General features: G+C 41.3%; 1 protein-coding gene across 1 annotated transcript in view; it reads right to left on the bottom strand.

Moving 5' to 3' along the window:
* The window catches only part of ZNF280C (zinc finger protein 280C), a 50,701-nt gene that overhangs the window by 18,676 nt on the left and 16,647 nt on the right, over positions 1–15,378 (bottom strand). Inside the window, exons 3-9 of the mRNA XM_049766663.1 lie at positions 15,067–15,110; positions 9,058–9,204; positions 6,934–6,999; positions 6,698–6,840; positions 5,453–5,564; positions 3,359–3,508; positions 3,012–3,118 (exon numbers count right to left, since the gene is read on the bottom strand). Of these exons, the coding sequence (XP_049622620.1) occupies positions 3,012–3,118; positions 3,359–3,508; positions 5,453–5,564; positions 6,698–6,840; positions 6,934–6,999; positions 9,058–9,204; positions 15,067–15,073 (732 nt within the window). The 5' untranslated portion in view covers positions 15,074–15,110. The remainder of the gene's footprint in view (positions 1–3,011; positions 3,119–3,358; positions 3,509–5,452; positions 5,565–6,697; positions 6,841–6,933; positions 7,000–9,057; positions 9,205–15,066; positions 15,111–15,378) is intronic.

Genomic DNA, 15,378 nt, shown 5'->3' with positions numbered 1-15,378 from the left:
TTTGGTTTTTAGGTTTTGGGTCACACCCAGTGATGCTCATGGTTACTCCTGGCTCTGCACTTAGAAATTGCTCCTCCATACTCCAGGGGGGAGGTGCACGGGGGGGGGGGGCAGACATCTGGCCTCCAGTTCCCTCTTTGATTCTGGAGACCAGCTCTTGCCAGGTATGGGGTTTGGGGAGGCCCCATACCAGAGCCCTTCTCCCTGGCCTGGGGAGTGCTGGGAGGCTTGGCAGGCCCCCAGCCGTCCTTGTCTTTTTCCCTTGACTCCAGGCCTTCCCTGGGTGCCAGCTCAGATGTGGATTCAGGTGGACTCTTAGTGGTCCTCAAGCTTCCCCCCTACCTTTCCCTACACTAATAGAAATGTGCTTTGGGAGGAGGGTGGGCCGTTTTAGTAGTGGTTTATGTTGGGACAGTCACTAGAATTTTTTTCTCCTTGTTTTCCTATTGATAGTATTGTATGCATATATTTTATATATCCATAACATCCATCTTGTATTGTGACCTTGATACCGCCCTACAAATCTCATTTCTAATATTTTACTGCCTCAGTCCCAACCCTTATTTCCCCCCATCTTCCCATGTAGGTGCAGCTTATGACATGAAGCTCACCACATAGTGATAGGTGCAGTTAGAGAAATAACTACACTGAAAACTATCATAACAATGTGAATGAATGAGGGAAAAAGAAAGCCCGTCTTGAGTACAGGTGTGGGTGGGGTGGGGAGTAGATAGATCTGGGAAATTGGTGGTGGGAATCCTGCACTGGTGAAGGGGGTGTTCTTTACATGGCTGTAATCATACAACTACAATTATATTTGTAATCACGGTGTTTAAATAAAGATAATTTATAAAAAAAAAAGAAATTGCTCCTGGCAGGTTGGGGGACCATATGGGATACCAGGATTCAAACCACTGTCTGCCTTGGATTGGCAGTGTGCAAGGCAAACGCCCTACCACTGTGCTATCTCTTCGGCACCAGAAACTAAGTATTATTTCTATAGGATAAAACACTATCTCATGGGGCCAGAGAGATAGTATGGAGGTAGGGCATTTGCCTTGCACGCAAGACAGTGGTTTGAATCCTGGCATCCCATATGGTCCCTTGAGCCTGCCATGGGCGATTTCTGAGCATAGAGCCAGGAGTAACCCTTGAGCGCCACTAGATGTGACCCAAAAACCAAAAACCAAAAAACGAAGAAACACTATCCCTTTGGTATACTACATATCTTATCTGAGGAACACATTTGTGTTCCAGGCTATTCCAACTCTGTGGGAAGTGCTCAGGGTACCATATGTAATGCTGAGAATAAAACTGGGTTCAACTGCATGCAAAGCAAGCTTTTAACCTCTGTACTAGCTCTTCAGCTCCCCCACTACATCCCAATAATGTTAATTTCAACAGATGTGAAAATTTACATAATATGCTATGATTTTCATATAAAATTGATGAATATGAATATTCACATATTCCTATATATACAGAAAGCAAAAAAAGGATACACGTTAATAAAAAAAATATTTCCAGGATCAAGATAGTACAGTGGGTTTGGCCCTGCATATAGTTCCCCTGAGCACTGCTAGAAGTATTCCTGGAACACAGAGCCAAGAGCAATCACTGAGCATGGTTGGGTGTGGCCCAAAGCCCCCTCAAAAATAACTGTTATGGAGCCGAAGAAATAGCACAGAGATAAGGCGTTTGCCTTGCATGCAGAAGGATGGTGTTTTGAATCCCGACATCCCATATGGTCCCCCGAGCCTGCCAGGAGCAATTTCTGAGCGAAGAGCCAGAAGTGATTCCTGAGTGCTGCTGGGTGTGACCCAAAAAAAAAAAATCTGTTGAGGGTCAGAGAGTGCTCTGGAATAGCCTTTGAGCACAGATGGATGTGGCTCAAACATCTAAAAATTAATAAACAAAAAATATTTTTAAACTATTTATTCAAACTGGTCACTAGGGAGAATTTTAAAATCTTGTATCATCATTATGAAATTGCATTCTTGTTTTTTGTTTAATTGCCACACACAGAAGTGCTCCTGGTTTACTCTGTGCTCCAAGCCCATTCCTGGTGGATATAGGGGACCATATAGGGTGCTGAGGATCAAACCTGAGTTGGACACATATAAAGCAAGTATTCTGCCTGCCATACTACCTCTCTACCCTCATGTATATTATGATCAATTTAAATATCTAGACAAACTAGCCTTTTACTATATATTAAGCTATAGAATTTTCAGACTGGTAATTTTCTTTCCCTTTTATTTATTTATTTATTTATTTTTGGTTTTTGGGCCACACCCGGCATTTGCTCAGGGGTTACTCCTGGCTGTCTGCTCAGAAATAGCTCCTGGCAGGCACGGGGACCATATGGGACACCGGGATTCGAACCAACCACCTTTGGTCCTGGATCGGCTGCTTGCAAGGCAAACGCCGCTGTGCTATCTCTCCGGGCCCTCCCTTATATTTTTATTTTAGCATTTGGAACACAATCAGTAGTACACAGGGATTACAAATGGAGGAGTTCAGGGTACCATATAGGGTTCTAGGGACCAAACCTAAATCAACAGCATACAAGACAAGTGCCCTTACCTGCTATACTATCCCTCCAGTCTGCTTGGTGACTATTTTATTTTTTTTTGGTTTTTGGGCCACACCCGACAGTACTCAGGGGTTACTCCTGGCAGGCTCAGGGGACCATATGGGATGCTGGGATTAGAACCACCATCCTTCTGCATGCAAGGCAAGTACCTTACCTCCATGCTATCTCTCCGGCCCCTGGTGACTATTTTAAAATTGAATTCTGGGGGCCAGCGAGGTGGCGCTAGAGGTAAGGTGTCTGCCTTGCAAGCGCTAGCCAAGGATCAGGACCGAGGTTCGATTCCCCGGCGTCCCATATGGTCCCCCCAAGCCAGGGGCAATTTCTGAGCACTTAGCCAGGAGTAACCCCTGAGCATCAAACGGGTGTGGCCGAAAAACAAAAACAAAAACAAAATTGAATTCTGAAAATGATTTACCTTCATATGAATTTTCAAAGTATCAAAAAGATTGAAGTGAGCACTGCACTTTGGACAACATCTAACAGGTATTCCAGTTTCATGTTGAGCTGATGAGTTATCTGCGCCTAAAATAAATTAATTAACAGTTATGAGTCAAAATCTTCAATATTTTCCTGTAATGTAAAGGATCAAATCTAGGACCCTGATATGCCTGTATGTATGCCCTCTAGTAGAGTCACATCCTCAGCCCATATGCTTTTAAACTTTAACCAATACAAGTTTAAAATTTATAATTCAAAAATTTAAAGATAATACAATTTCTCTTCATTCTATGTAGACTTTATACTTACGTTTTAATAACATACCGTAAGAGGACGTCTCTGAAGGAGAGCGTCGTAAAGACAATGAAGCCGAAGTTTTTATTTGGGTAACATCTCCACTTATCTTTGGCTTTTTAGGATTAATACTGTTTGCTCTCAAAGAAGTACGTTTTAAGGACACACTTTTATCCACAGCTACAAAAATTTAAATAGTGAGAGAAATATTTATAAGTACTTAATATAGAATATAGCTTACAAATGCCATTAAAATGGCCTTACCATTTAAATAAACATAATTTGAGCTAAATTAAACACAAGAGCATTCAATTATGACATGAGAGTTGACAAAAAAACTATCCAAACTTTGTATGTGAATAGAGATAGCACAAATACCTACTCAACAAATACTTAAACAACTCATAAAATAAACTTTTTATGCCAGAAAATTATAAGTAAGTTTCCAAATGAATAATTAAAAAAATAAACATGAAGGGGGCCGAGTAGGGTATTTGCCTTACAAGCTGCGGACTCTGGACAGACCCAAGTAGATCTCCCACATCCCATATGGTCCCCAGAGCCTGCCAGGAGCAATTTCTGAGTGCAGAGCCAGGAGTAATCTCTGAGTGTGGCTGGCCGGGAGTGGCCCAAAACCAAAAACAAACAAACAAAAACTAAAACATGCAAACAAAAAAATAAACCATGAAGGAAATCAGACTAAAAATATCCCAAGCAAAAACCAGAAAAACCACCACACTATCATGAACATACTTACTCAGTATAATGGGATATCAATGGGAATGCCAGGTAAACTCCTTTTTACCTTTATCCTCTTAGACATTGAACATATTTTACTTTATTGTTTATTTTTTAATTGTTTTTGGATTTCAGGTCCCACACAGAGATGCCATACTCCTAGCTCTGCACTCAGGAATCACTTCTGGTGGGTTTGGGTGGATCATATGGGATGTTGAGGACCGAAACTGGGTTGGCTGTGTGCGAGGCTAAGGTCCTACCCTGTACTATCTCTCTGGCCCCAATTTGAATAGATTTTATTACTAAAATGTCTTGAACTTAAAACCATTCCAACAGCTAAATTATTATATGATTTAGGATATTCTAATAGAATAACTTTTTTTTTTAATTCTTGGGTCCATACCCAGCAGTCAGTGTTCAGGGATCACTCCTGGCAGGGACTGGGGACCATATAGGATGCTGGGGGCTGAACCTGGGTTGGCAGTAAGCAAACCTTACCTACTGTAGTATCCGCTGGTTGCAGGAATGGACTATTTAGTCTATCATTAAATCAAACAAAATTACTCTTGAAAATAACAGGCAACCAGGGGATTTTTTTCCCCAGCAGTACAGGTTTCCACTCATGCGAGATACGTATTATCACAGATGCAAGGCAAATTCTCTATGGTCAAGTTATATCCACAGCCCCAATATAAAGTATATTAAAACTGAGGGGCAGGGCCGGAGAGACAGCATGGAGGTAAGGCATTTGCCTTGCATGCAGAAGGTCAGTGGTTCGAATCCCGGCATACCATATAGCCCCTCGAGCCTGCCAGGAACGATTTCTAAGTGTAGAGCCAGGAGTAACCCTTAGCACTGCTGGGTGTGACCCAAACAAACAAACAAACAAAAAACAAAACTGAGAGGTAAGGAGCTAGCTCAAAGTGCTCAAGTACGTACTTTCCATGTTGGTGCCTTGAGTTCAATCCCTTGCACCACATGGTTCCTCAAGCACAGCCAGGTCCTTCAAGCACATCCTATAAATTATTTTTTGTTTTGTTTTTTTTGGGCCACACCTGGTGATGCTCAGGGGTTATTCCTGGCTATGCATTCAGAAATGGCTCCTGGCTTGGGGGACCATATGGGACGCCAGGGAACAAACCCAGGTCTGTCCTGTGTCAGCTGTGTGCAAGGCAAACACCCTACTGCTGCACTATCGCTCTGACCACAGTATCCTATAAAATTTTATATAAAATCATCCTAAAAGAGCTTTTAGGAACTATGATCAGGTTATCTTATAGCATGTGAAACACTTAAAATGAAGGTATAAAATATAAAACAAATAAAAATTCATTTTATTTGCAATCAATGATCTATTACCCATAGATAAAATTAAAAAAGCCAAACCTTCTGCATCAACTGTTATTTTCTCTTGGGACAGTGGTTCTAAATCCTGGGTCAAGTCAAATAATTCTGGAGAATCATCCGAATCAATTTCTAATGAATCATTTGTAAAATCCTGTAAAAATTATAATGATTCTCTTTTATAAACTTTTTTAACTATGTCAATATTAGAAAGATAATATTTGCTTTCAGTTAAATAACAAAAATTAATTATTAACCTGTGAAAATTAGCCTCTATTGGGAAAAAGGCATATACGAATTTCTTTTTTTTTTCTTTTTTTTTTTTTTTTCGATTTTTGGGCCACACCCGGTAATGCTCAGGGGTTACTCCTGGCTATGTGCTCAGAAGTTGCTCCTGGCTTGGGGGACCATATGGGACACCGGGGGATCGAACCACGGTCCGTCCAAGGCTAGCGCAGGCAAGGCAGGCACCTTACCTTTAGCACCACTGCCCGGCCCCATGAATTTCTATATTATTTTGAACTTTTCCGGAAGAGTTTAAAATACAATAAAAACTTTAAAATAATGATAATATTACTGGCAAAGTAGGTTATACTTAGGTACAACTTATATGAGTAAAAATTAAGTATTATCTATAAAGGGTCTTAAATACCTTAGTTGAGTTGGTAAGTATATAGCTTATAAATATAACAGAAAGTACTATTCATATAGCCATATGGTCTGTGAAGCACTGCCTGTCTTGATCCCTAAGTGTAGAGCCAATTAGAACCTGGCGAGAATAATTTACATGTATGTATCATTTAACACAAGACTTACCCATATTAATAGAGTAAAATTAAGTTAAATATTACCATTACCTACTAAACTACAAAAATGTTTTCAGAATAAATCACAATGGCCTTGGAACAAACATCCCAATAAAGGAAATATAGCTCCGTTCACCATCTTATGCTATTATCCATTATTCATCATTGATAATACCTTTGCTCACTTTTAGATGACAGTCTTAAATTTATTTTCTTGTGCTGCCCAATCCCGCCCTCCTCCCTTCTCTGCACCCACACTTTCCTTGGGTTCCCTGACCAGTCTTCAATTTTAATACCTATTTTAGCATATTACCTGATTCGTTTCTGCAGATATTAGACATTGGCTGAACTATCTTAGATAAGATGGTAAAATTTTCTGATAGCATTAACACTTCTGGCTAGCAATGGTGGCCAACTATGATAGCCTACAATTATATCCGCAGTGGACCCGAGCTAATTATATATTTTCAAAAATACTTACAGGTTTAGACACATTGGAAACAGTTATAGAGCTTTGTGAAGATTTAGATTCAGAATCAAGATTAAATATAGACAGTGCAGTCACTGGACTTGATGCGGGGCTTTTGTTCTGTTGACTTGCAGACCTCATCAGATCAGTACCACCTACATTTTTAAAATTATGCAATACAGTGAATACATTCTATATAACCCATTTTATCAAACTATTTCACTTTGAAATTAAGATAATTACTGTACCTTGACTGAGTGTCTCATTCTTTATTCCCTTTGAAGATGAGCTGGGGTTACCTCTGTTCAAAATATCTAAAATATATATTTATCTTAAAATGTGTTGCTTGAGTGAATATATAGTAAGATGAGAAAAAAACCTACAAAAATATATCCATATACAACCAATAATTGAAGTAAATGCGTTTCTCTTGATGGTGACACTCATGTTTCTGGCTCAAAATCAAGATGCCCCCAACGTGCCCTGCTACGTTTATATCCCTCAAAGTTTTGTTATGGGTAAAACTGGATTGCATGTTTAATCTTTTTCTTTGTTAGTATGGGGCTATACCTGCCACGTGAGAGCCTATTGCCAGTGGTGCATGGAGAGACCATGCAGTGCTAGGGATCAAACCAGATCTTCCTGTATGCAAAGCATGTGCTAATTCCCTCCATTTTATTCTTTGGGTCTGAAAAGGGTTTTGAAAAAGTAACAGAGACCACAGTCTAAACTGAATCTCAAGTTTATCAGCAAATCTTAAATCCATTGCCTCTACCAACCATCAATTTTAGCCTAACATGAAAAGATATTGTAATCAGCTCAAGATCGCTCACTCTTGTATAGATGTGAACTCCATCCAAACTTCTAAACTGATGAACCAAATGAAAAATTTTAAGACTAGAGATTTGCCTAAAATTATTAATTAGGGAAAGGATAGAAACCTTTTAAAAAAATTCCTAACACTTGTGCAAAATAGATATTTGGTTTTGGAAGAAAACTAGCCTCCCAAAACCTAAAATAATTCCTTCTTTACTTTTTTAGTATAAAAGGATATTGTATAAAGGGGGTGGAGTGATAGTAAAGAGGTAGGGCATTTGCCTTGCATGTAGACCACTCCCTGGCAACCTTCAATTGCAGAGCCATGAATAACTCCTTGAGCAGAGCCAGGGATTGAACACAGCTAAGTGAGACCCAAAAGCAAAACAAAGTAGTGGTTTTAATTTTTTATGAAAATAAAAATGTAGAGTCAAGAACTATAGTAGTGTTCAATGAGGAAAGATATGCTCATTCATACAATGGTATTTTCATTCAGAAGTTTTTAGGGCATTTGGGGGAGTTAGACCACATTCAGGAGTTCCAGAGATTATTCCTGGCTCTGTGCTCCAGAGTGACCCACTGGCAGTGCTGGGGGTGTTGGTGTATCCTATACGTGTAGTGCCAGAAATTTAAACTGGGGTCTGTGGGACGATAACAAGCTATGTCTCTAGTTCCTCAAGGTATTAAAGCCATTTAACATAAGTTTCTGCTTCCTTTCTTTGTGGTGATTTTATATATAAACACACGTAGCTCATATTCCAGATGCTAAAATATTTTACAACTTATAATAAAACATCAATGAAAGAGCTGGAGCAATAGCACAACGACTAGGGCATTTGCCTTGCACACAGCCAACCTGGGCTCAATCCCTGGCATCCCATCTGGTCCCCTGAGCCTGCCAGGAGTAATTTCTAAGTGCAGAGTCAGGAGTAATACCTGAACACTGCCAGGTGTGGCCCCAAGACAAAAAATATCAAGAAAAGCATTTGAGTAGTGGGGTCCATTTTGTTTTGATAGAATGATTTAAAATATACACTGTTTCTAACTGAGCACTACTTTTTTGTTTATGGACCACAACAGCAGTGCTCAGGACTTCTCAAGACTGGTGCTCAAAACTGGCTTCCAGCACTGATCATGGAACCAACCATGTGGAGCCTGGGACTGAATCCAGACCTACTACAAATATCATGTATGTTAGGCTATCTCTCCAGCCAGAAATTTAGTACTATTTTTAACTTTACTTGAACTGTCATGTTTTTAAGATGATTTGAATAGTTTTGCAATAAGACAATTATTTTCAAATAAAAATAATCACGGACTAAGAAAACAAAATAGAGAATATAATATTCTTCACCACCATCAGCAATTAAACATACCAACATGTCTAGTGTATTTAATAAAATGCCACTCCATTAAACATCTCTAATGTCAATACTGAACTATTCTAAACTTGCTCTTACCTCCAAATCTAACCAGATAATAAAATGTATTATGTCTAATACTCAGAAAACCCGCCAGTTTCTTCCATTAGGATTATCTTAGCAAGAAATGCTTACTTGAAATAGCTGGCTTTGAACTTGATATCTCTCCAACAAAAATCAGCTCATCATCATCTTCATCCTGCATTTCTTCTACTTTCTTTTGCCATGGCTCCAGTTCTTCTTCTTCACATTCCATAAAAAGTTCTGCCATTCTGAAATTACCTAATTTTCACAAGGAGAAAAGCAAGTCTATACATTTTTTTTTGTTTTGTTTTGTTTTGTTTTTGGTTTTTGGGCCACACCCGGCGGTGCTCAGGGGTTACTCCTGGCTGTCTGCTCAGAAATAGCTCCTGGCAGGCATGGGGGACCATATGGGACACCGGGATTCGAACCAACCACTTTTGGTCCTGGATCGGCTGTTTGCAAGGCAAACGCCGCTGTGCTATCTCTCCAGGCCCCATATTTTTTGCCACACCCAGTTGTGGTTAGGTGTTACTACCCTGGCTCTTGCATTCAGAAATCACTCTTGGCAGGCCTGGGGGGGGCCATATGGGCTGCCTGAAATTGAACATGACTTGGCCTCATGAAGGGCAAATTCCCTATCTGATAAGCTTTTGCTCTCGTTCCAAATCTATATTCCTAAAAATACTTTTCCTACAATATATAGCTTGTTTAAGATATATTTTAGTAGTAATTACTGAATACTTTAACTATTATTACTAATAAGTCCCGATAGTAACTACTGAACTGATTATTTGTATTAACAAAAGTAGGAAACTCACCTGGTAAAATTAAACTAGTTATATAATGGATGACAGTTTTTTTTACAGTGGCCAATAAATCTTAGAACAATCAAGTAAGTTCAAAGTGAGTTTTCTACCCTATAGCTAGAAAATTCTTAGATAACAAAAGGGAGGTTAAACTAAGAATAGGATGAGGAGATACAAGTAGTAGAAAACTTGAGCCAGATTCAGAAATATCTGAACAGAAAAAAGTAGGGATTTATCACTAGCATAAAAAAGGGGGTTGGGGGTTATGTGAGGCTCAGTACCTCAAGGTATTTCTCACCTTCAAGAAACTAAGCAAAGAATCTGGGATACTGCCTATGGCTACTGAATAAACGTAAAGATTCTAAGAAGCATTAGAGCTCAATTTTTCCACATTTTTGGGGGATTTTTCAAGCCAAACTTGATAGTGCTCAGGAGTTTCTTTTAGTTGCTCAGCTTGGGTATCATTGATGAGGTATCATTCTTGATGGTATGCTAAGGACTAGTTTTTATAATATTCCAGGAGTTGAGAAATTTCTTTTTAAACAACCTGGATTTGAACCTGATACTACCTGCTATATCCTAATCCCTGCCAGGAGTGCTCCCTGAGCACAGAGCCAGGAGTAAGTTCTCAGCACAGCTGGGTGTAGCAAACAAACAAACAAACAAAAAACCCTCCCCCTCAAAACAAAAAAATTCTTAAAAAATAGAATTACTATGAGATAAGCTACAAAGTTGTTCATAATTGAGCTTCAGGCCGGAGAGATAGCATGGAGGTAAGGTGTTTGCCTTGCATGCAGAAGGACGGTGGTTCAAATCCCATGTTATGATACATTTTCACATACTAGATAATTTTATAAATAATAATTCTCAGTGATCAAATTCTCAGTGCAGAGGGTAGGGCCTTTGCATTGCACATGGTCAGATGATCAGGACACCACATGGGTTCAATCCCCAGGACACCATATGGTGTCCTGACCACTACCATGAGTTATCACTGAGAACAAAGCCAGGCACAAGTCCTGAGCACTACTAGGTATGGCCCAAATACCAAAAAATATATAGTGAGGGTCCAAATAGTAAGATAGTGAAAAAATAGTGAGAGATAGTACAGGGGTTAAGGTGCTTGCCTTACATAATTGATAACTTTATAGTTTGAGCCCCTGCACCATATGTGGTCCTCAGGCATTGCCTGGAGTAATTTCTGAACACTGTCAGGGAGATAGCTTAGCAGAGGTCCTAAAACTTCCGCCCGTGGGCCACATATTGTATGTTTCCGTTTTAGTTTCTTCACTTCAAGTAAGATATATGCAGTGTGAGGCCTGAGATAGTTGGAGGTAAGGCGTTTGCTTTGCATGCAGAAGGATGGTGGTTCAAATCCCGGCATCCCATATGGTGCCCTGAGCCTGCCAGGAGCGATTTCTGAGCATAAAGCCAAGAGTAACCCCTGAGCGCTGCCGGGTGTGACCCCCCCTTCAAAAAAAAAGATATATGCAGTGTGCATAGGAATTTGTTCTTAGTTTCTGTTTTTACTATAGTTTGGCCCTCCAACAGTCTGAGGGACAGTGAACTGGTCTTCAGTTTAAAAAGTTTGAGGATGGGGCCGGAGAGATAGCACAGTGGCATTTGCCTTGCAAGCAGCCGATCCAGGACCTAAGATGGTTGGTTCGAGTCCTGGCATCCCATGCGGTCCCCCGTGCCTGCCAGGGGCTATTTCTGAGAAGATAGCCAGGAGTAACCTCTGAGCACTGCCGGGTGTGGTCCAAAAAACAAAAAAAAAAGTTTGAGGACCACTGGAAAGGATTAGTATGCCTAGCATACTGGAGGCTGGAGTTTAATCCCTGCACTATGTGGTCCCTCCTGCATCACCAGGGACAGTATCCCCTGAACACTCAGTGTGGGGTCCAAACAATAAAATATTCATAGTAAAACACTAAAAATAGTAATAAAAGAAATCTGAGGAGGGTTCAGCAGCTTAGAGTAACTATCGTGCAAGTATATGATCTTGAGTTTAAACTCTGTGTCCCTGCCTGAAACACAACCAAGTTTCAACAATTCTGTAATTGCCATGTAGGTATAGTTGTCAACATAGCTGTTTTCCAAGCAGTTGGCCCAGACAATGCAATACAGCAGGTAGGGTACTTGCCTTGCATATAATCAACCTGGGTTCAATCTCCTTTACCTCTTATGGCTTTCTAAGCACAGAAATGTTCCCTAGTTCAGAGCCAGAGTAAATCCTGAGGTATGGCCCCAAAACCAAAAATATAAAAATAAAAGCCAAAAGTATGTTAAAAAATAAATATTGGGGCCGAAGAGATGGCATGGAGGTAAGGTGTTTGCCTTTCACACAGAAGGACGGTGGTTCGAATCCTGGAATCCCATATGGTACCCTGAGCCTGCCAGGAGCGATTTCTGACCATAGAGCCAGGAGTAACCCCTGAGCGCTGCCAAGTGTGACCCAAAAAACAAAAATAAATAAATAAATAAATAAATATCTAGATGGCCAGAGAAATAGTACAGCAGGTAAATGACTTGCTTTGCATGTAAGCTGACCCTGGTTCTTCCCCCGATACCAAATATGGTCCCTGAGCCCTGCTAGGAATGATTCCTGAGCACAGAGCCAGGAGTAAGTCTTGAACAGCACCAAAATTAAAAATGTGAAAAAAACCTAATGTCATGTTTGTGTAAATATGCAATAAATGTTACTAAAAACAAACGATTGTGTATATACTAGAAGACAGGACTGCTAGAATACCATCTTCAAAGATAAAACCAGTTAATAAAATTTCCAGATACAAGAGGAAAAAAAAGGATGTAATCAAAGTAAAATATAAGAAAAATTCCGGGGGCCCGGAGAGATAGCACAGCGGCATTTGTCTTGCAAGGAGCTGATCCAGGACCAAAGGTGGTTGGTTCAAATCCCGGTGTCCCATATGGTCCCCCGTGCCTGCCAGGAGCTATTTCTGAGCAGACAGCCAGGAGTAACCCCTGAGCACCGCTGGGTGTGGTCCAAAAAAAAAAAAAAAAGAAAAGAAAAGAAAAATTCCAGGCCGGAGAAATAGCACAGAGGTAGGGTGCAATTTGCCTTGCATGCAGAAGAACAGTGGTTCGAATCCCGGCATCCCATATGGTCCCCAGAGTCTGCCAGGAGCGATTTTTGAGCATAGAGCCAGGAATGAACCCTGAGCGCTGCCGGGTGTGAACCAATAACACCACCACCAAAAAATTCCGGGGCAAAGAGACAGTACAGACATAGGGTGTTTGCCTTGCATGCTGCTAACCAGGGAAGGACCGTGTTCGATCCCCGACATCGAGACTGCCAGGAGCGCTTTCTGAGTGTCGAGCCAGGAGTAACCCCTGAACACTGCTGGTGTGACCCAAAAACAAACAAACAAACAAACAAAAAGAAAAAAAGAAAAATTCCCAGTTTGGGGGCTAGATAGGGTTTTTTTTTTCCCTTTTTGGGCCATGCCCAGTGACACTCAGGGGTTACTCCTGGCCATGCACTCAGAAATCGCTCCTGGCTTAGGGGACCATATGGGATGCCGGGGGATTAAACTGCAGTCCGTCCTAAGTTAGCGCGTGCAAGGCAAACGCCCTACCGCTTGGGCCACTGCTCCAGCCTCAGCTGGTGAGATAGTTAAGGAGGTAAGGCAATAGTCAAGAGTAACTTGAGCGCAGAGCTAGAAATAACCCCTAAGCATTTGTGTGTGTATGTGACACACCTAGAAATGCCTAGGGGTTACTTCCAGGCTCTGCATTCAGGAATTACTCTTGGTGGTGCACAAGGGAAAATATGAGTTCTTGGGTATCAAACCCAAATTGTCCACATCCAAGGTAAGAGCCCTATCTACTGTACTCTAGCCACAAATTTTAAGTTTGACAAAGCCCATTAAAAAAAGGGGGGGCGGTGAGGTGGCGCTAGAGGTAAGGTGTCTGCCCTTGCAAGCGCTAGCCAAGGAAGGACCATGGTTCGATACCCCGGGGTCCCATATGGTCCCCCCAGGCCAGGGGCAATTTCTGAGCGCTTAGCCAGGAGTAACCCCTGAGCATCAAACAGGTGTGGGCCCCCCCCCCCAAAAAAAGCAAAGAAAAAGCCCATTAATATCCATGAGTCATGAAAAATACAATAGCCTCAAAGATAAAAAATAAATGATAGGGGCCGGAGAGATAGCATGGAGGTAAGGCGTTTGCCTTTCATGCAGGAGGTCATCGGTTCGAATCCCGGCATCCCATATGGTCCCCTGTGCCTGCCAGGGGCAGTTTCTGAGCCTGGAGCCAGGAATAACCCCTGAGCACTGCCGGGTGTGACCCAAAAACCAAAAAAAAAAAAAAAATAAATAAAAAAAAATAAATGATAGACATATAATGACATTTCACTATGTTAAAGATTAGGAAAGTAACTACAAATAAGGGAGAGAAGGCCGGAGTGATAGCATAGTGATAGGGCATTTGCCTTGCACGCAGCCAACTCAGGACGGACCCAGGTTCAATCCCCTCAATCCCATATGGTCCCCTGAGCCAGACAGAAGTGAAATCTAGGGCCCGGAGAGATAGCACAGTGGCGTTTGCCTGGCAAGCAGCCGATCCAGGACCAAAGGTGGTTGGTTCAAATCCCGGTGTCCCACATGGTCCCTTGTGCCTGCCAGGAGCTATTTCTGAGCAGACAGCCAGGAGTAACTCCTGAGCACCGCCGGGTGTGGCCCAAAAACCGAAGGGAAAAAAAAAAAGAAGTGAAATCTAAGCACAAAGCCAGGAAACCCCTGAGCGCCACTGGGTGTGGCCCCTCAAAAACTTAGGGAGAGAGAAAAGGACTAATTTTTTCACTAAATATATTAGTAAAAATAGTTTAACATATGATTCTATACCCAGCCATATTATTTTTTGGGTCACATCCAGTGGTGCTCAGGGATACTCCTGGCTCTGTACTCAGAAATCACACCTTGCAGGCTTGGGGGACCACGTGGAATACCAGGGATTGAACCTGAGTTTGCTGTGTACAAGGCAAACACCCTCCCTGCTGTGCTATTGCTCTGTCCCTCACCTAGCCATATTTTTCACTGGGCATAAAGACAAATGACTGGGGAGATGGTTAAGGTACGTACACAGGACCCTGGCTTGATCTGTGGCACTGCAAGTTATGGCAATGGTGAACCCAAAACACCACTAAGGTGACCATGATGGTCCTTGGCATAGCAGGACACAAGCAGCACCACATTTTTTAGCCCTAGTATTCTCTATCCCAGTTAGCAAAGAAATGCAGAGTGGCCCTTACCCTTTGAGAGCAATCCCCTAAGTGACATCATATAAAACTTACCTCCCATTCACTATTTCTTAGGAAGAATCGGTCAACATGAAAGACTTAAGAAGGAAGAAAACACAAGCTGCAAAAACATGACATTTAACATAATACAAAGACAAAGGAAGGTCTCAGGACAATAGCTGTTCAATAGATTAAGAGAGCAACCAGGCGGAGTAAAAGCAGGATAATATTAGTCCCAGGAGGAATGTCTCTAAGAGACGCCACATACACACACAATCACTTTCTCATACAGATGAAAAAAGTAAATGTATGCATATAAATTAATACTGCAGTACTACGTTTATTAGGAAACAGTATTTATTATAG

This window comes from Suncus etruscus, chromosome X (genome assembly GCF_024139225.1).
Source record: "Suncus etruscus isolate mSunEtr1 chromosome X, mSunEtr1.pri.cur, whole genome shotgun sequence".
NCBI lineage: Eukaryota > Metazoa > Chordata > Mammalia > Eulipotyphla > Soricidae > Suncus > Suncus etruscus.
This window is presented reverse-complemented; position numbering and strand designations above follow the sequence as displayed.